The sequence below is a fragment of the Bubalus bubalis genome, chromosome 8 (assembly GCF_019923935.1).
Source record: "Bubalus bubalis isolate 160015118507 breed Murrah chromosome 8, NDDB_SH_1, whole genome shotgun sequence".
In the NCBI taxonomy this organism is placed as follows: domain Eukaryota; kingdom Metazoa; phylum Chordata; class Mammalia; order Artiodactyla; family Bovidae; genus Bubalus; species Bubalus bubalis.
In genome coordinates, this window is record NC_059164.1 from 13,148,273 (window position 1) to 13,168,578 (window position 20,306).

Sequence of the window (20,306 nt, forward strand, 5' to 3'; positions counted from 1 at the left end):
GGGGGTACATGGGAAATCTTTGTATCTTTCTCTCAATGTTGTGAATCTAAAACTGCTCTAAAAAAAGCAAAGCCTTGTAGCTGATTCACTTCACTGTACAGTAGAAACTAACATAACAGTGTAAAGGAATTATATTCCAATAAGAAAAAAGGAAAGTCTTTTAAAACTATGCAGAGATGCAAAGTCACTGTGAGAGAGACCAAGAAGCCACAGAGAAAACAGAGAGAGTAGCCCACTTAAATTCTCCAGAGCCCTTGATTTCATGTATATCCTTAATGGAAACTTTGAGTTACTCCTTTTTCAGTGAGCTTCTGCTCCCTGCAACCAAGAGTGCTATGGAACAGGAATGGGTTCTAGAATCACCAACAGGTCCTTGGAGAAGACATATGATTAACTAGGAAACCTTCATAACGTGCAGGGCAATGAGGATGCTCCTATCCTATGACACTGCTAACTGGACCCTCCAGTGGCAGTTTAAAGATTCTTTGCTGTCATTCTCATTCACTCAGAGACTGAGTCTAACTTCTCTCCTCCTGAAGCTGAACTGGCAGAGTGCTTGTCTGACCGACAGAATGAAGCAGAAATGCTATTGAAAGCCAGGCCATACGAAGTTTTGCAGTTTCTACCCAGTACCCTTAAAGTGCTTGTTTTGGGGAAGCATTCTCTTAGAATCAAGCTGCCAAGGTTTGAAAAGCTCAGGCTACAGCGAGGAACCCAGCAGGTGCTCTGGACAAGAGCCCCAGATGCTCCCAGCCCAGAGTAAGCACCAGCACCAGCCACATGCAGGAGCCATCCTGGCCATCCAGCACAGCCTTCAGACGATGCCAGCCCAGCTGCTGTCTGCCCATCACCACACGGAGATCACAGGCAAGAACTGCCCCAGTGCACCCAGTCAGCCCACAGAACCGGGAGAAAGAGTCGTCAACTGCTGTTTGAGGCCACTACTGTTTCAGGATGACTTGTTACACAACAATAGATAGCCAGAACATCCTTCCTCCACAGTGATGGAGAAACACTGACACCATTCCCGTTAGGAAGAAGAGCAGGAGTGCGGACAGTAAGGCAGGTAGGGAGCTTGTGCACCACTCCAGTGCATGGAACTATCACCAGCTATACAGAGCAAAGTCAAGTCAGAAAGAGAAAAATAAACAGTATATTAACACATACATATGGAATCTAGAAAATGGTACCGACGAACTGTTTTGAGGGAAGGAATGGAGACACAGAAGTAGAGAAGAGATGGACTTGTGGACACAGTGGGAGAGGGAGAGAGTGGGATGAATGGAGAAAAGTACAATCGACACATATAGGATGGAGAGCTGGGGAGAAGTTGCTATGCAGCACAGGGAGCGCAGTCTGGTGCCCTGTGAGGACCTAGAGGGATGCAGTGGGTGAAGGGGAGGGAAGCTCAAGAGGGAGGGGATATATGTATAATTATGACTGATTCCTGTTATATGACAGAAACCAACACAACACTGTAAAAATTTTAAAAAAAGAAATAAAGTATACTGTTCCAACTATATTTATCCAAAATTCTATAAATCCGCACATCCATAAGACAGACTTACTGTATGCCAGCCACACTACAGCATTTGAAAATAATATTTCCATTTACTATTCTTTTCTTCCAAGCAAAGCACACAGTTGCACGAGTATGAAAATAGGCAAAGGCACCAGTACAGGAACCTCTGGGTCTGTGTTCTTGTTGCAGTGGGTCAGAACCAAGCATCCAAAAGCAAACACTTATCTCACTGAGGGATACACTCAGATGTTACAGTAAGTATAGAAAGCAGGTGTGGGAGTGAAAAACACCAACTTCAGGACAGGCTTATCTCTTGGGAGACGGGGGCACTACTGGGACAGGTACATGCGGGCTTCTGGCTGCGTGTGTCAAGTTTGACATCTTAAGTGGTAGGCACATGGGTGTCTGTGTCTTTTTATTTTTCTGAACCATAGAAACTAATTGCAATTGAATGTAAAGCAAAAAAAAAAAAAGTTATAAAAACATCCCTTAAAAATGGTATTTTGATACACAGCTATACACACAGGCATAAAAAACATCCTGTACGTGGAAATTACCAGAGTAATGGGAATACAGGCAACAATACTAGGGTCATACTTACTTCTGGGGGTGAGCAATTAACTTACTGAACAGAGATGTATTAATACATCTCTTGTTACTTGGACGGTATTGACAGGAGATTATTTCAATATTCACTTACATAACAAATCAACCGGCCATAAGCATTAATTTCTGCAAAAATCCCCCAGTCAACAATGTGTTGAGATTGTTTTTCATGTCATGTTTTTCCATGAGCATATTCTCACCAATCCCTTTCAGAACCAATGATGTGAACACATCAACTATTTTTTTCTCTTAAAATGAATATAAACTCCCATAAGCATTAGATAGATTCACACATATACACACACAAATGTACATGTATATATCTTGATGGAAAAATTACCAATGGCATTTTTCAAAGAACTAGAACAAAACATCTTAAAATTTGTATGAAGACACAAAAGACCCCAAAGAGACAAAGCAATCTCAAGACTTAAGAAAAATGCAGCTGGAGGAATCAGGCTCCCTGAATTCAGACTATCCTACAAAGCGACAGTCATTAAAAATGTATGGTACTGGCACAAAAACAGATCAATGGAACATGATAGAAAGCTCAGAAATAAACCCACGTACCTACGGCCAATTAATTTATGACAAAGGAGGCAAGACTATACAGTGAAGAAAAGACAATCTCTTTAAGAAATGGTGCTGGGAAAACTGGACAGTTACATGTAAAAAATGAAATAAAACATTCTTTAACAACATACACAAAAATAAACTCAATATGGATTAAAGACCTAAATGTAAGATCAGATACTATAAAATTCTTAGAGAAAAACATAGGGGCAAAACATTTTTTGACATAAACTGCAATATCTTTTTTGCAGTTTCCATTACTATCTTTCCATTACTCCTAGAGTAGTGGGGGAAAAAAAAAAAAACCCAAATGGGATTTAATTAAACTCAGAAGTTTTTGCATAGCAAAGGAATCCATAAACAAAAGACAAGCCACAAAATAGGTGAAAATATCTGCAAATGATGTGACAAATGAGGGATTAATCTCCAAAATTTACAAACTGCTCACGTGTCTCAATATCAAAAAAGGCCAAACAATCCAATCAAAAGATGGGCAAAAGACCTAAATAGATATTCTTCTGAAGAAGACATACAGATGATCAACAGGCACATGAAAAGATGATCAACATTGCTAATTATTAGAGAAATGCAAATCAAAACTACGAGATACCACCTCATATCAGTCAGAATGGCCATTACCAAAAAAAAAAAAATCTACAAACAATAAATGCTAGAGAGGATGTGGAGAAAAGGGAACCCTCCTACACTGTTGGTAGGAATGTAAATTGGTACAGCCACTATGGAGAACAGTATGGAAGTTCCTTAAAAAACTAAAAACAGACCTAACATATGACCTAACAATCCCACTCTGTGCATATATCCAGAGAAAACCATGGTTCACGAGGATACATGCTCCACGATGTGCAATGAAGCACTATCCACAACAGCCGAGACACGGAGGCAACCTAAATGCCCATCCACAGAAGATGTGGTACACATGCACGATGGAATACTACTCAGCCATAAAGAAGAGTGAGGTGATGCCGTTGGCAGACGGACCCAGAGATTATCATTCTAAGTGAAGTTAAGTCACATAAAGACAAACGCCATATGATACCGCTTACATACAGAGTCTTTCAAAAAAACTGATACAAATAAGCTTATTTACAAAACAGAAAATGGAGTAGGAAATGGCAACCCACTCCAATGTTCTTGCCTGGAGGATTCCATGGACAGAGGAACCTGGCAGGCCACAGTCCATGGGGTTGTGGAGAGCAGACTCGACTAAGTGATTGAGCACTCATGCACACAGAAAGCAGAAACAGACTCATGGACTTAGAGAACAAACTTACAGTTAACTGGGGTTGGGGGGGGGGCACGGGGGGAGAGACAGAGAATGAATTTGAGATCAGCATGAACACATTGCTATTTTTAAAACAGATAACCAACAGGACCTACTGTATAGAACAGGCAGCTTTGCTCAATAGTCTGTAATAACCTAAACTGGAAAAGAATTTTAAAGAATACATACATGTATATATATATATATATATATATATAACTGAATTACTTTGCTGTACACCTAAAACTAACATAACACTGTTAATCAACTGTACTTCAATATAAAATAAAATTTTTTAAAAAAGAAAGAAAAATACTGTAGACCCATTATGCTCAGCAGCATTTAACTCTTTGTGACCCCATGGACTGTAGCCTGCCAGACTCCTCTGTCCATGGGATTCTCCAGGCAAGAATACTGGAGCACGTTGCCACTTCTTCCTTCAGGGGATCTTCCCAGATCAGGGATGAAACTGGTGTTGTCTGCATCTCCTGCATTGGCAGGCAGATTCCTTACCACTGAGGTACCAGGGAAGCCCATTATCAAGCATATTTGCTTGTCTTTCAAAAAATTACTGCAGAATACTATTAATTTTTATTGGTATGCAGATAATTTTTACTAAATATGAGCTTTACAGGATGGAGGTTTATCCTTTTTTGACATTTTTTCCCAGTGAATATCATTTCACTTCTTTTCATTTCAATGTGGATTTTCAGGCCAAGTAGATTAGACTGCTAATCTAACGGTGCCATGATGGAACCATTTGTCTCCTTTTCAGACAACATTAAGATCAGAAGATCAAAAACCAAAGACCCCAGTGCCTTCAGGATTTCAAGCCTCTATTCCACTAGAACAGGCACAGAAGACTTACTTGAATCGAGGACTATAACCTACAGACCACATGGCACCATATATGTTATTTTTTCTTAAAGCAGCAGCAACACTGCAATGATAACAACATACTCAGAGATGACATGTCAGGCTTACAGTCACTGGGAGCCTAACTGGAGATGGGTAGTGGCGACAGGTCCTCTGCCCCATATCCTGAAAGCCTCCACCATTGCCCACCGTGACCACCCCAGAGCGGTCTCCCTCCTGGACTGAGCTCCCGACCCAGGAAGGGAAGAAAGGACGGAAGAAACAGACAGTAATATATACCTTGTGTAGGGACACTTGAGGCTCCAGGTCTCTGTTAAAACTCCTACAACTCTTAGTCTAACTGAGAAAGCAGAAAACCAGCTTAAACACAGCAAGCGTAAACCAAAAGGCCCCTTTCAGACTCCAGAGTTTGTAAACCCCAGTCTCAGCATCTAGTGTGCTGATTATGTCACTACTGGCAAGTGTCAACCTACAAAAACACTTGGCAAACTGAAGTCAAACTTTTAACAGTGCTCTAAACTAGTGCAGAGGTGAGGGGACACAGCACTCAAGAATCCACCTGTAGTGCAGGAGACTGGAGTTTGATCCCCGGGTCAGGAAGAAACCCACTCCAGTATTCTTGCCTGGGAAATCCTATGGAAAGAGGGGCCTGCTGGGTTATAGTCCAAAGAGTCACAAAGAGTAGGACACGACCGAGTGCGGCACAACTAGCGTAGTGAGTGAGTTTAGGGCTAGATTCATCATTTTATGCACATCAGTGAAACAGAAGTTTTTTTTTTTTTAATCTGTCAGTCACAAATTTAATTATCCTAAAAATTAACGAATGAGACCAGTTTTATTCTTTCTCCTTCAACCCTTTCCTTCAAATTTACTATCATTTTTATTGTTTTCCTAATACGTATCTTATAAAAACAAGCCTTAGTTTAGCTAGGAGACAGTTAAGGTTAGGAGACAAGGACCTCCTTGCATCTCACCCCTGTTTTTGTAGAAAACAGATTACAAACCAACCACACACAAAAAAACCATCTTCAAAGAAACCAGAATTTGCGGTTATAAGTGCAAAAGCCAGCCATGTATGCTAATCCTCTGTAATAATAAAGCAAGTGAGCTCCCGTGGCTGGGCGATGCCTGGGTGAACTAAGGGGAACTGCCCATGTGACACCATCTTTTAAACTCTCTGTTGTCCAGGCTGGCCAGCAAGGCAGAAGCACCCTCACAAGGACCCTCTAAGGGGGCATGTGACGGGCTCTGAGGATAGAGACAGGGCCACCAGAGCCTGCAGAGAAAGATGTGGCTGCTTACTTCCAAAACACATGCTGAATGAAACCAGCCACCCACTACTCAGAGATCTAAAGTACCTGGATTGTTTGCCACCTACAGGATTGCTTACCTGAAAAATAAACTCTTACTTCTTAAAGCAGTGGCATGGGGGAAGGAGGGGCAGGACAAATCAAAACAGGAGGCTCGAAACACGGAGGACCACTGTCTCCCCAACCTTTGAGATGAAGGATGGCAAACCTCATTTCGCAGATATTTTAAGTAGCTGTAAAGCCCCAGTGGCTCCAATTTTAAGCCTGTGTTTAGATCAGGTTTGAAAAGGGGCTGCACCACTTTACAATAACTAGGCACCACGTCTGATGCCAATCGGTGCTTTGTATTTGAAATGGGCGACCACAAACGAAAAAACAAGACCACCTACGGCAGACGATACGTGCCACGACCAATCTCCTTGGCACCCAGGCCTGTGTGTGGGCAAAATGCTTTCATAAAAAGAAAATAAAGCTCAAGATTATTGCCAAAAATCTTGAGTAGTATCACATAGTTAGTTTTCCACTTTAAATTCTTACAGAGATATATAATCATGTCTTTTCAGCAAGTTTAAAACCTGACTTTGAAAAAAATAACAAACCTACCTGACCTACTGAATCGGCCCGTTCTCTCGGGCCCCTGGTAGCAGCCTTAAGGAGACACTAAATATAGCCCATGGTTATGCCTATTGAAAATTAGAAAACCTAGTCATTCAACTGGAAGCTAGAGTTGTTTTAAAGGAATACTTACTGGCAAAAACCATGTCTGCAACTCCTCATATTCTTTTTGATTATTATTGTGTGTCCTTTTCACTTAGGACATTAAAGGCTCCCTTTTTCCATCCTCAATGCTCCTAAAGTTACAGGACAAGGGGCTCTTACCTGGCCGTCTCTGACAGGTCAGTGATCAAACAGAAAGAGTCAGGCTGGAGCCAAATTCCGTCCGCCTCTTAAGAATCACCAGAGGCTAGGACTCTGTCACTCCTGCTACACTCAGGGAACCCTATTCAATGTTAGGACAATAAGCCCTCTCCAGACAAAGGTTTAATATTCTCGGGTGTTTTCCCAACTTCTAAACTCAATGACTTTTCAAGAAAAGATCATTTTATGATCACCAATTCCTGCACAGAACAAGCGAATTAAAAAAAAAAAAAGTGATCTCATCTTTTGTACAAGAAACACAGCTTTAGATGGAAAATATACCCATATTTATTGCCCCAGTGATCAAAGACCATTTACTTAACCAACCTTATCTTTAAATAGCACCCGTCTTTGTAGAAGAGTTTAACTTACTTAAGGTATTTACACTCACATGAACAAACCCGTACGTGAACTAAAAAAAGACACGATGTTTTGCCGAGCTCAGGAACAAGATGCAGGTCGTCTGTCCACATAAAGAAATACTCATTCCAAGCGTTTCTGACAATGCAGAGTGCACTCTGCCCATCACCCCCCACCTCCTTCTCCCGGAAGCACAGGGAGCCTTGAAGACCTGCTGGCGTGTGTGAAGTAAAGCAAAGCAGAGGGCTATGGCTGCTGGCTTCAAACTACAAATCCCAGTGCCTGACCCAGCAGAGGGTGCCATGAGGAAAGACTGCATGAAAAATAAAACTCCAGGAAAGGTCAGCAAAGATGTGCTCAAAGGCCATACACTTCTGCCACAGACGACTTCTACTGCAGAACCAGCTGCAAGCAATGGCGGATTTAACAGGCATGACTCAACAGGCAGTAAGACCAGAGACGTTTACCCCTTCCACCTCAGGAATGGTTGCCTGTCTAGGAAACGCCAGGGTGCCCTAGTAGACAGGGCCCTTGAGCAGGATCTGTGGGGAACAGAAGCCTTAGTCCACACTTGGGTAGCATGGTAGGGCTATGTACATGAAACAAGTCTTTTCAGTGTTGAGATCCGCAAAAGGTACTTACACAGCCTCCGGCAAGAATTTCTGCTGCCAGTGGGACTGAGCCATCTCTGCGCATAAATTTATCCCTCACAAAATCATTCACCTTGAAGAAAAATATTTAGAAAAGCTGATAAAAAATATAGAGATAGTCATCAAACACACATATACAACTGTACATAAATGTTATTTTTCTTCCAGTGTTTTGGAGTAATCATAAACTGAATAAAAGAACGAGCTTAAGACTTTGCTCTTGATCTCATATATGTTGTTTTTGAAAGCCAGAATATATAGATATGCATTCCTGATGTTTGGGGGAGAATATAAATTAAGAGAGGTGGTTTAACAAGCCTAATTCATATATGTCTGCAATTACCATAGCATAGAGAGAGAGACATATTAACAACAGAGACACAATTAAAACATACATTTTATAACTTAAAAACTTTTAGAAGGTTTGATTAAAAATCACTTTCAAGTCTTCTAACAGGATTTAATCTCAAACAGCTTCATCACTGAAACACATTTAGCCGAGCAGATCTTTCAGCATGGTAGAAACTCAGCATCTAAGAAATTTCTCAAGGATTCTCAAAGAACGTCAAGAGCATTAATTAATTAAGTACAATATTCTCAAAATGGTGTATACTAAAAGCAATTTTAAGGATCAATCAGAAGATTAGCTGTCCCACCAGTCACATTGGAAGATGATAAAAGGAAAATTTCAGCACCCGCACCACACAGCCCAATCCAGAGGGAAGGTCTAACTCTCGGGGGCTTTATGACCTGTGATGACAATGTGATCACTGACCCGTTCCAGAAATCCGAACTAACTACTCACCACCTGTCAGAGAGGAGTCGGGAACTGGAGAACCAATGTGATGGAGCACCAACTTCAACCAGAACTCAGATTCCTCAACCTGTTGCTCTGGCAAATGTTACACCTCGAACACAAATTACTTGTGTACTTGAGTGATATGTTCTGGAGTCAGAAAAAAACTGCTTTTGGATTCTAGCTTTCCCACAGATGACCTGTGCAAACGCAGGCAAACACTTGCCCGCCGTGGGCCTCACTCTCCATGTCTGTACGCAGTGTGCTCGGGATGAAAGCCCCCAGAGGCAAAACGGGACAGCGCCCAGCACAGTCAGCGCTGAAGGACATGCAGCTGCTGCCGCTGCCCCTGCTACGACGACGGTGATGGTGACGACCACCAAAAATCCCTTTCAAATACATTATCACGTTTTCGGATGTTCAGTGTTACCTCGGGGAATAATAAAAAGCTGTGTGTGGTGAGTGCCCTACATTCAGATCAGTTAGCGCCTCCGACGAAACACAGACCTGCTATTTCACGTTAAGAATCTCTGCTAGATTCCTGAATATGTGCAAACGACCTTCATCAGAAGCATCAAATCAAAAGACTTACTGTAAGTTTTATGGCCTTCTCTGGGGCGACTCCCAGTAACTGTGGCAACAGACCTGAAAAACAACGAAAAGTAGAAGCATATTAAATAAATTAACATTGACTAAACATATCAGCAGCTCTAAAGAAGGGATCACCATGTAAAAACCAGGGCAGTCTGGGCTGCAATTTTCTGTTCTTACCTTGGATGAGAATACTCGAAACGGACTGTTCAGGTACTAATCTCTGAGAGCCAGGTCTGAGCAAATTCCCTCTCACATTTTAGATAGTTTGCACGTTGGGTAAGTCAACAGTGTTAGTGAATCAGGAAATCTCATTATTCACAAATTTGCTCTTTTCCCTCCCACCTCTTAAATAAGTGGACTTCAGTGAATATATCCTTTTTTAAAATACTTTTCTCATCTCCCCACCCTGCTCCCTCACTGCCCACAGTTCAGCCATTTATACCCTTAGCAACTAGGACTTGGTGATGAGCACCAGACAGACAAGGTTCCTGCTCTGACCAGTCTCAGATGGAAGGAGGAGAGAGGCATTCCTGCAAAGGTGACAGTTACTGGGAAGCAGGCATTTCAGGGAGGGGAACACACGGGGCAAAGACAGCAGAGTGGGCACAAGCCCGTTGTGCTCAAACATGACGGAGCACATCAGTCTGCCCTCTTGGATGAGGCGGGCACAGGGAGACACAGCAGGGGCCTGATGCAGGAGCCACACCCAAACCAGGACCCGAGTTTGAGAAACTGTAAGTTGAGAAGGTTTTCCATCTGGAGGAGAGTGATGCGCTAACGCATACTGTCAATGACTGCTCTGGCTCCTGTGGAGACAAGGCATATATACTGATGTGCAGAGATGTGTGTGACTGTGGCTGTGTGCGTCTGTGCGTGCAGAGAAGAGACAGTGAGAAACAACAATCTGACTGCCAGTGCTTGGTGTTTTAGTACTAAAAAACTACCTGGTGGAAATGGAGATGGCTGTCGAGAGTAACAGGATGGGGGTGGAGAGGGAGGAGCTCAGGTCTGAGCACGTCAGCGGCAGTGGGAATCAATCAGTGCACAGGGCTTCCCAGGTGGTTCACTGGTAAAGAAGCATGTCTGCCAATATAGGAGATGCAGGTTCAACCCCTGGGTCAGGAAAATCCCCTGGGCAAGGGACTGGCAACTCGCTCCAGTACTCCTGCATGGGAAATCTCATGGACAGAGGAGACTTCAGTCCATGGGGTCTCAGAGTCAGACACGACTGCGTGACTGAGCAACAATAAGAATCAAAACACGAGGAGGAGGTGTGGTCTTTGACAGGAAAGGGCCACTTCTAGGAAAGGTGGTTATGACACTAGGGACCTACCTATCTGAGCTAAAATGATCTTTTCATCTGCTCTAAGAAAATGAAATCAAAGACAGACACTTTTCCTTGGAAACCCAAGGGTCAGAATATATTGTTCCTGGGTCATGCTGCTGTCCTTGGGAGGGGCTTCACGGTGTCATCCTTCACCAGTAAATTCACTTTCCTAATTTGCTATATAAAAAGCTCTGTTTCCAGCCTCTTTGGAGAGACCAGCTCTGGCCACACCATCTTCTTAAAGGAACAGTCTACAGCCAAAAGTCTCTAGCGCCAGGGCTGTGTGCATCCAGTCTGCAGATGTGTTTTGCTGAGTAGCACAGGTTTGAAACCTAATTTGAGCTTATTTTAAAGATAAATAGGTAGATGTCTGGATGGATGACTGGACTGATGGACTGACTGATTAATGATCTGACAACTCTGGGCTTCCTTCTGACCTTTTAGCAATTTATCTCCCATTGGGGGAGGCTCCACCCTTTATACAGGACCCAAACGTCAATTCAGCAAGGTCCCTACCACGCCCTAATGCCTACATGGCAATAAGGGCAAGTATTGCTCATCATTTTTCATGCTCTGTTGATATCCTCACACTAGAGGAAACATCTCTCTGTGCTTGAGGCTCTGCAAAAAGGGGAGAAACTAAAGAACTAATGAAACCAAGACAGCTTCATGTTTTAGGAAAACTGAAGAAACTTCATTTCATTGTAAAAATAAATGACAAGGATGCTGATGCCAATCAAAATGTTCTCTAAAAACACAGCTAACACACTGTTTACTCTATGTCAGGGGCCATTTTAAGCACTTTACTAACTCATTTAATCCTTACTGCTTGCAGAGAGGAAACTGAGGCATACAGAGGTTGAGTCATTTGTTCTAAGTTGTGCAGATGATAGATAGTGAGATTGGGATTCAAGTCTAAGCCCTTTCCCTCAAGAGTCTATGCCTTTAGACAACACCCAACTCTGTTGGATGGCATCACAGACTCAATGAACGTGAGTCTGAGCAAGCTCCAGGAGTTGGTGATGGACAGGGAAGCCTGGTGTGCTGTAGTCCATGGGGTCACAAAGAGTCAGACATGACTGAGCAACTGAACTAACTCGGTCCTATGCCTAACATGTGGAGAGGGAAATGGCAACCCACTCCAGTGTTCTTGCCTGGAGAATCCCAGGGACGGTGGAGCCTGATGGACTGCCGTCTATGGGGTCGTACAGAGTCGGACATGACTGAAGCGACTTAGCAACAGCAGCAGCATGCCTAATATGCAAACGTGTATCTGCCCTTCCATATCCAGCCTCATTTGTTCACTTACATAACTAACCTGCCTGGATCCTATAATTATTTGGGTTTGCAACATCTTCTCTAGCCAGCCACGTCTGAGCCTCCAGGGCGACGAGCTGATTGGACAAGGGCAAGGCACTTAAAGGCGAATAACCGATGGGTTCAGCAACCTGGACCTGGTACCACAAGTGGAGCTACGGAGTCCAGACTCCTTCTCCCAGGAGCAGGACAGAGTCATCAGAGGTGGCAGCGTTGTTGAGCTGCTAAGTTGTGTCTGACTCTATGACCCCATGGACTGCAATGTGCCAGCCTTCCCTGTCTTTCACTATTTCCTGGAATTTGCTCAAACTCCATTTGAGTCCAACTCATTGGAGTTTTGTTCAAACTCCAATGTCCATTTGAGTCGAGGATGCCATCCAACCATCTCATCCTCTGTTGCCCCCTTCTCCTCTTGCCCTCAATCTTTCCCAGCATCAGGGTCTTTTCCAATGAGTTGGTTTTTCGCATCAGGTGGCTAAAGTGTTGAGTTTTAGCATCAGTCCTTATAATGAATATTCAGGGTTGATTTTCTATAGGATTGACTGGTTTTATCTCCTTGCAGTTCAAGGGATTCTCAAAAGCATCTTCTCCAGCACAACATTCACTAGCATCAATTCTTTGGCGCTCAGCTTTCTTTGTGGTCCAACTCTCACATCCGGACATGACCATTGGAGAAAGCACTGCTCTGGCTATATGGACCTCTGTCAGCAAAGCGATGTCTCTGCTTTTTAATACTCTGTCTAGGTTTGTCATAGCTTTTCTTCCAAGGAGCATGCATCTTTTAATTTCATGGCTGCAGTCACCATCCACAGTGACTCTGGAGCCCAAGAAAATAAAATCTGTCACTGTTTCCACTTTGTCCCCTCCTATTTGGCATGAAGTGATGGGGCCAGATGCCATGATCCTCATTTCTTGAATGCTGAGTTTTAAGTCAGTCTTTTCACTCTCCTCTTTCACTCTCATCAAGAGGCTTTTTAGTTCCTCAGAGGTGAGGAGCCAGTTAACACAGAGGCACAAGCTGAGAAGGTGCCGTGTGGCATGGGAAAAGTGGCCAGTCGAAGCCATGTATGTGTGAACGCCAGAAGGAAGCAGAGACTGTGATGGGAAAGGAAGTGGCCTAGCAGAGAGGAGAAATGTGCCACAAATAGAATATGGACACCAGAGAGAACACACAGGCTGTGAAGGTGCCCAGATGGGAGAGTCGGCCTTAACCAGCCTCTGGACCCACTGGGGCCAGATTCCAGTGAAACTCCTGCCCTGGGATCCCTACGAGTGCTTGGTTTTCCTTCTCCCTCATGTGAACTCTTATGGAAAGTTCCCCTATGCTCTTGCTAGCTTGAGTATGGCCATGCTCTTTTTAATCTAAATGAACCGAAACAGCACAGAACATGTGAATATGGAACCATCTGGGCAAAGCAAGCACTCTTATTCAAAGTAAGAATTTCCTCCTCCTGAACTATACTCACTTATTAATCCTTTACTTACACCATGAGATAATATCTATGAGGAAAAAAAGCACTACGATTACTTCATGAAAACACAACATTCATTTCTACCAGTAAAATTCAGGCATAAGCTATTTAAACTACATCGTAACATTCACAATTTCCATTCTACTCTCCACACTGAGGTCAAGTACGGAAATGTTTAGTTAAATATTTACTGGCTGGATGTATTTTTCTCATCATTAAATTGTAGACCAAAACCATGGATGGGTTGATAGCACTGTGATTTGCATGATGATCTCTTGTCTCTATCACTAGCCTGTGACAGTCTTTTTAAATGACTAATAAAAAACAGCCCACACAGCCAAATGACTACAGCGTTAGATACAATCACTTCAGCCAGCCTTTTAAGCGACCGAGATTTGTCTTTCTCACTATAAATTTAGTAATGCCCTGTGAACAGCAGAGACCAAAACAAAACAATAGAGAAAACCCTGCATTTAAGACTAAATATAGGGTGGCAAATATTTATTTGTTCAGCAAACATTTACCAAATGCTGTCTGTGCCTGGGACTGGAAGAAACTAGGTTGAAATAGTAAGATCGTGGCGTGCCCTGGAGCCAGTGTCAGCTTAGAGAAAGAGGGAGACCCAGGTGTCTGTGTGCAAAGACGGGACACAGCACCTAAACACAGAGTGCTGGGTGCCACAGCCCTGGGGCGCCAAAGCGCTCTGGGAACACAGTGGAGAGAACCAGCTACTCTGCCTGCAGGGCGGAGCAGGGCATCAGAGAGGAGGAGATCCTGGGCGTGATTCTTTAAGGACAAGCAGAGGTTCACTGGAGGAGAGAGACACGAGGAGGATGCAGAGCCAGGCGGCCTAGGCAGAGAGAACAGACTGTGAAAAGGCACCCAAATCTCAAGTTCACGGCACGGGCAGGGCTGGGGCGAGGTCACAGACCTCGTAAACACACAACGGTAGCAGAGGTAATTCAACGAATCAACAACAGTGGAGATAATGACAGTATGGGGGCACTTACTACATGCCGCACACCACTGTGTGTGCTGTATGGGAAGCAACATACGAAACCCACGCCAGAGGAAGTGAGAGCGTCAGTCGCTCAGTCGTGTCCCACTCTTTGCGACCCCATGGACTGTAGCTCGTCGCCAGGCTCCTCTGTCCATGGAATTCTCCAGGCAGGAATACTGGAGTGGGCTGCCATTCCCTTCTCCAGGGGATCTTTCTGACCCAGGGATTCAACTCAGGTCTACGGCATCGCCGGCAGAGTCCTTACTATCTGAACCACCAGGAAAGCCCCAATATGAAACCCACACCACGGAAAGTGTTAGTCGCTCAGTTGTGTCCAACTCTTTGCGATCCCATGGACTGTAACCCACTAGACTCCTCTGTTCATGGGATTCTCCAGGCAGGAATACTGGAGTGGGTTGCATGCCCTTTTCCAGGGGATCTTCCCCACTCAGGCACTGAACCCAGGTCTCCTTACCGTCCTTATCTCCAGGCAGATTCCTTACCATCTGAGCCACAAGGAAAGCCCCAATATGAAACCCACACCACAAGTCAGTAGCAAAACTCAGCGCATGTCCTTTTTATCCCATCAACAGATGAGGAAACTGAGGCAGACTTCCAGGAGCCGGCCCAGGGGCACTCAGTTGGTATGTGGGACAGTGGGGTTCAACCCAGGCAGGCTGGCTCTAGGGGGTGCTCCTGAACAAGGACTCTGTGCTGTTTCTCCGCAGGCCACACGAAGGGGCTTGGGAAAAAGTCTGGGTGGCTTTTAAAGAGGAAACTTCGAAAAGAAAAAGAGTTCTGGAGGCAGGTGAAGGACAGATGGTAAGGGCAGAGACCCAAGGCAGGAAGAATAATTGGGAGGTTAAGGTAATTTAATATCAGGCCCTGAGTTTCACTGTATAAAATGAGTAACTTAATCCAGTAAGAATAAAACCAAAGTACAAATCCATTTCTAAGACCTAGGCCAGATGCTGGCACTCAGGGAGGCACTGGATCAGGATCATTCTTGTGGTGGTGACCTTGGGAATCAAGGGTGGCTGTGGATGGCAATCTGAGAGCCAGCAGACATGTGGGCCTTGACGCCATCGGTCGTGGCCAAACGCCCTCTGGGAGGGGTCCTGATCTGCAGGACAAGGGAAGCCAGAGAGCTGCGGATTTCAACAACCTCCTGATTCCCTGACCTCAGAAAGAGGAAGGGTGATGTGGCTCGGTAATGCCTAAAACAGCCAGTCTGGTGAAGGCAGCTCAACGCGATCACACTGAAGTTTAAAGCACATGTATGTCTGACATCTGGATAACTCAGCAGAAAAATCAGGCTTCTAATACAAGATGTTTCTGTTGGATTCTGGAAATTCATTTTAACCATTAGAAACAGAGAATGCATGTGTGTGTTGTTTCTGACTTGTCAAAACAGCAGTCTGTTTTCCAACTGCCTCAAATGAAATTTATTAGTGTGGTTAGTTTTCTAATCTTCTCATTTTAGTTCAGCTCCATCAGCACATGTGGCAATGCTTCCTTGGCAAACTTTACCAGAAGGCTGCTAATGCGAGAAAAGATTTACAGGGTACAATATTAATATAGTATTTTGTCTTCAGATTTAATGGGGTTGAGATATAAATCACATGATCCCCTCGGATCCCCGTCCTTTATGCAACTCGATGAGAAAGGACTGAGCAAAAGATGTGGAAGCTAAGCCCACACCAGGAACTTCAACTGCAGGCTTTACAGAGAACCCCCAAAAGGAAGTTTCTGAGAACAGTATGCTGACCAAAGGGCTACTGAGCTGTAGTTTTTACTTAAAAACTTTTTAGAGATATATAATTCCAGAATCTCCGGGTGAGAAGCTACTATGAGAGAAACTCATTAATAACAGTGGCATGATTAAAGCTATTTGTTCCCAATGGCTTGGCAACAGAATGAATGGCTTGGAGCACTGGGGCCTTGGAGGCTGACAAACCAGGACCGAGGAATCCTCGGTCTGCCCTGCTTTCATGCTGAGTGATCTTGGGGACGTTATCCTTTGAACTCTTAAGTTCCTCGTTAGTAAACCAAGGATGCTAATTACGACTCACTGGTTTATTATGATAATGATATGAGTAACTGTATATAAAGAGCCAGACACTGTTCACAGCCTAGACTGTGTGTTCCAAAAAGGTCATGTTTCTACCTATCTGTTCATGGCATATTCTTGATTCTCCTCTTGCCTCTAAGAGGCAATTCATCCTGAAGAGTGCTCCCTGTCAAGAATGAGGAAAGTATGGGAGCACAGGAATCAGGGGAGTGTGACGGGAGTATAATGCTCTTCCCCATGGCTATGCCCCAAGCTTAGAAGCACTGACAGCGTCCAGCAGCACCACATTCTTTAGCAAAGGTGAGGAAGCAGTACAGACAGAACACCACATCTTCAGCTACATTTTTAGCTAAAATATAATGCCTTAGCTAAGAACTTAAACAGTTCTCAACCTCCGATGATGAGCCACTTTTTGCCATGTAATTTCTCTTGAGGGGCAGAAGAGCCAGGTGATTAACAGCATAGAGTCTGAAGCCAGGCTGTTGGGTTTGAATTCTGACTTTTGTTATTTAGTAGCTGTGCAGTCGTGATTCAGTTACACCCACCTCCCTGAACCTCAGTTTCCACATTTGTAGAATGCGGATAAGCACAGTATGTGCACGGGGCAGTCCTGAAGACGAAACAACACACACAAAACCCTCGGAAGTGTATCAGCACACAGTAAGCACTCTAGATGTGTGTTTTGGTTGTTGTTCTTTATGCTCATCATCATCAGCATCCTCCCCCTCCTTCAGGGAAAGTGAAAGTGAAGTCGCTCAGTTATGTCCGACTCTTTGTGACCCCATGGACACCAGGCTCCTCCGTCCATGGGATTTTCTAGGCAAGAGTACTGGAGTGGGTTGCCATTTCCTTCTCCAGGGAACTTCCCAACCTAGGGATCGAACCCAGGTCTCCCACATTGTGGACAGACGCTTTACCATCTGAGCCACCAGGGAAGTCTGGTGTCCTTCAGGGAAACTGGTTCTACAAGGCTGAGCAGCATCTCCCCAGTCCCTCACAACGTGGTGTCTGTGCAGTGGCTGAGCTGAATGTGGCCCCACTCCGCCTCTCAAAACAAGGCTCTCTGCCCCTCAACGCTCACTTTTCCCCTGTTCACCCTAGTGGACTTGCTGTTCCAACTTCCTTCTCTGGTCTACAAAGGCATTTCTTCCAGCCCATTCTGCATGTTTCTCTGAGTGCCAGCTCACACTGGGCTGGCAGGCTGCATGGCTTGGCCCTTTCCCACCGCTCAAGAACGGTGGCTGTGCCAGGGTGGGAACCCATGTCTGCCTCTCAAACGGGAGAAGGCACTGGCCGGCAGAGGCGAACTGCAGGTTACGACCTGGTGAACAAGTGGGAGTCAGGGCCCGGCTGGGGAACGAGGCTCAGAGAAAGCAGTGGGTCAGGGACTGGACTGACAGTCCAACCACTATAACCATCACACGGCGGGTGTCCCAACAGATCACTCTGGACAAGACACGGGGGAGCACAGATGATGCAGGGCCACGATAAGGGAGAAATCTCATCACATCACTTCTGTATCAGCTCAGACAAAAAACAAGTTCCAAAGTGACCGGCCCAACCTGGAGAAAGGTAGCTTAGAGCATGTAAGGTGGGGTGGAAGGCAGGCAGGGCAGAGACATGCTACAGGGCTGGTAGACGATGTTAATGCAGAAAATACTCCTATTGCTGTGGCCGGAGCCACATCCAGTGCCCTTCTGTTATCTAATTTCAACCCCGAGGCGACCCCTCCGAGGTTAAATTCTTAGCCTCCTGACCTCTGCACGGAGGTCCCTCTACTTGCTCCCATCTTCCCAGAGAGCCTGCCTTGCTTTCAACATCAGATTAACCTTTATTCTGGAGCTATCAGCGCCCTGCGCACCCTGCCTCACGGCTTTTATTCCTGCTCCTATTTCCATGGCCTTCTCTCTTCACTTGTTCAAGCTTTCTTCCCTCCTCCCTTCCCCTGTGTCTGTCTGTTTTTGATTCATATAGCCCCCAGGCATAAGGCACCCCCCCAACCCCCACCAACTACACTATCCCCTTTCATGGCCCTTCTTGCAATCCAGTTTTCCACCGGCTCTCAGGGTGTCACCCCAAGGTAAGTATATGGTAGAGCAAGGCGCATGGCAGATATTAAGATTTAAATGCTTGCTTATCTGGGTTAGATACTTTTGTTCAAAATGTCAAGAATCATCTGCTATTTTAGCTATGGCTCGGGATGGCTTTGGGAGACTGAGTGTTAAAGCACAGAGGGATGATATTGTCATGGTCTAGAAAAATCATGGTTCCTGTGAGTCCTCCTTGGGAACTTCTTAGAAGATCACTGGGAAGAAGAATTGTACCTTTCTTCCTCGAGTTTTTCACTCTGGTATATAGCAACTTTCGGGGTCCTGGTTATCTTTTCTTCTATCTAAACTTCCTGGGTGCTGAGATTTTGTCTATTGCCCTTGTTTCAGCCTCAGCAATGGCAATGAAAAGTGAAAGTTTTAGTTGCTCAGTCGTGTCCGACTCTTAACGACCCCATGGACTGTAGCCTGCCAGGCTCCTCTGACAACGGAATTCTTCAGGCAAGAATACTGGAGTGAGTGGCCATTCCCTTCTCCAGGAGATCTTTCCAACTCAAGGATCGAACCTGGGTTTCCTGCATCGCAGGCAGATTCTTTACCATCTGAGCCACCAGGGAAGCCCTAGTAAAGGTCGTAGCTAGTTATAAATGATCATCCTTGAGGCCTGGAACTAATTTGTTCGCTAATTAATCTTTTCTTCTCGAGGCTCTGCCTAGTTTCCTCTTGCCCAATTTTCTAAGCTCCTCACTGTTCTCCATCAGGCCCTCTCCAGCCTCTGACGATCCAATCCTATCCACCCCAGTTGCGAGTTGCCATCACCTCAGTTTCCCCTTTGAAAGCTCTGTGCTCCCGGTAGACTTCTGGAGATTTGATTACCCAGCTCAGCAACTGTCCAAGCTTTCTGTTCATTTTTGTTTGATTTCCTACAACCAAATATCTGCTTTTTGATCTAGTCACAACTTATCGCCCTAAACGAAAATGTGCAGAAACTGGCCAAGAAAATGAGGAGCAGAACAAACCATTCTGCATTCGTGAGAAGTGCTGGTGGACACAGATGGACACTATGACTCAGCGCAGTGCACAGATTCACTGTGGTTTATGCCAGGACGCCTGCCTTCTTATAGGACCTCCAATTGCTTTATTTTGGTGATAGGATTTTTGGACTTATTTTTATCCACAAGGATTAAAGAAGGGATCCCACTGTGGATCCATATAATTTGGAGCCTCCCCTCTATAGAACCACAAGCCACACCCAGGAGACCTAGCTTAAACTAGCTGTCCAACACCACCTCCTTCTAGAATGCAAAGATATCAAAAACTTCCTGAGATATCACCACAACATCCTCTAGATGTCACCTTGAGAACATTCCAGGATGGAAGATGACTGCTTTTGCAGCACGCAGACAACCTGAAATAGATACATTTAAAACTCTGCAAGCCTGGTCCATGGGCTGATTAAAAAACATCCTTTTTTTTTTTTTTTTTCCCCTTGCTAATTGCCTTAAAGACTAAGTAGTACTCCAAATTAAGTTTAAATCATAAAATTATCTAATTTCCTTTTCTGGCAGATTTTCCTCTTTTCCT

At 44.6% G+C, this 20,306-nt stretch overlaps 1 protein-coding gene across 10 annotated transcripts in view; it reads right to left on the reverse strand.

Annotated features, from left to right (window-relative positions):
• Positions 1-20,306, reverse strand: part of SLC25A13 (solute carrier family 25 member 13) — a 228,256-nt gene that overhangs the window by 57,841 nt on the left and 150,109 nt on the right. For all 10 annotated transcript variants that reach the window (XM_006061079.4, XM_045166352.1, XM_044946462.2 and 7 more), the window contains 2 exons: positions 9,486-9,538; positions 8,090-8,170 (listed from right to left, as the gene is read on the reverse strand). In XM_006061079.4, coding sequence (XP_006061141.3) covers positions 8,090-8,170; positions 9,486-9,538 — 134 coding nt within the window. The remainder of the gene's footprint in view (positions 1-8,089; positions 8,171-9,485; positions 9,539-20,306) is intronic.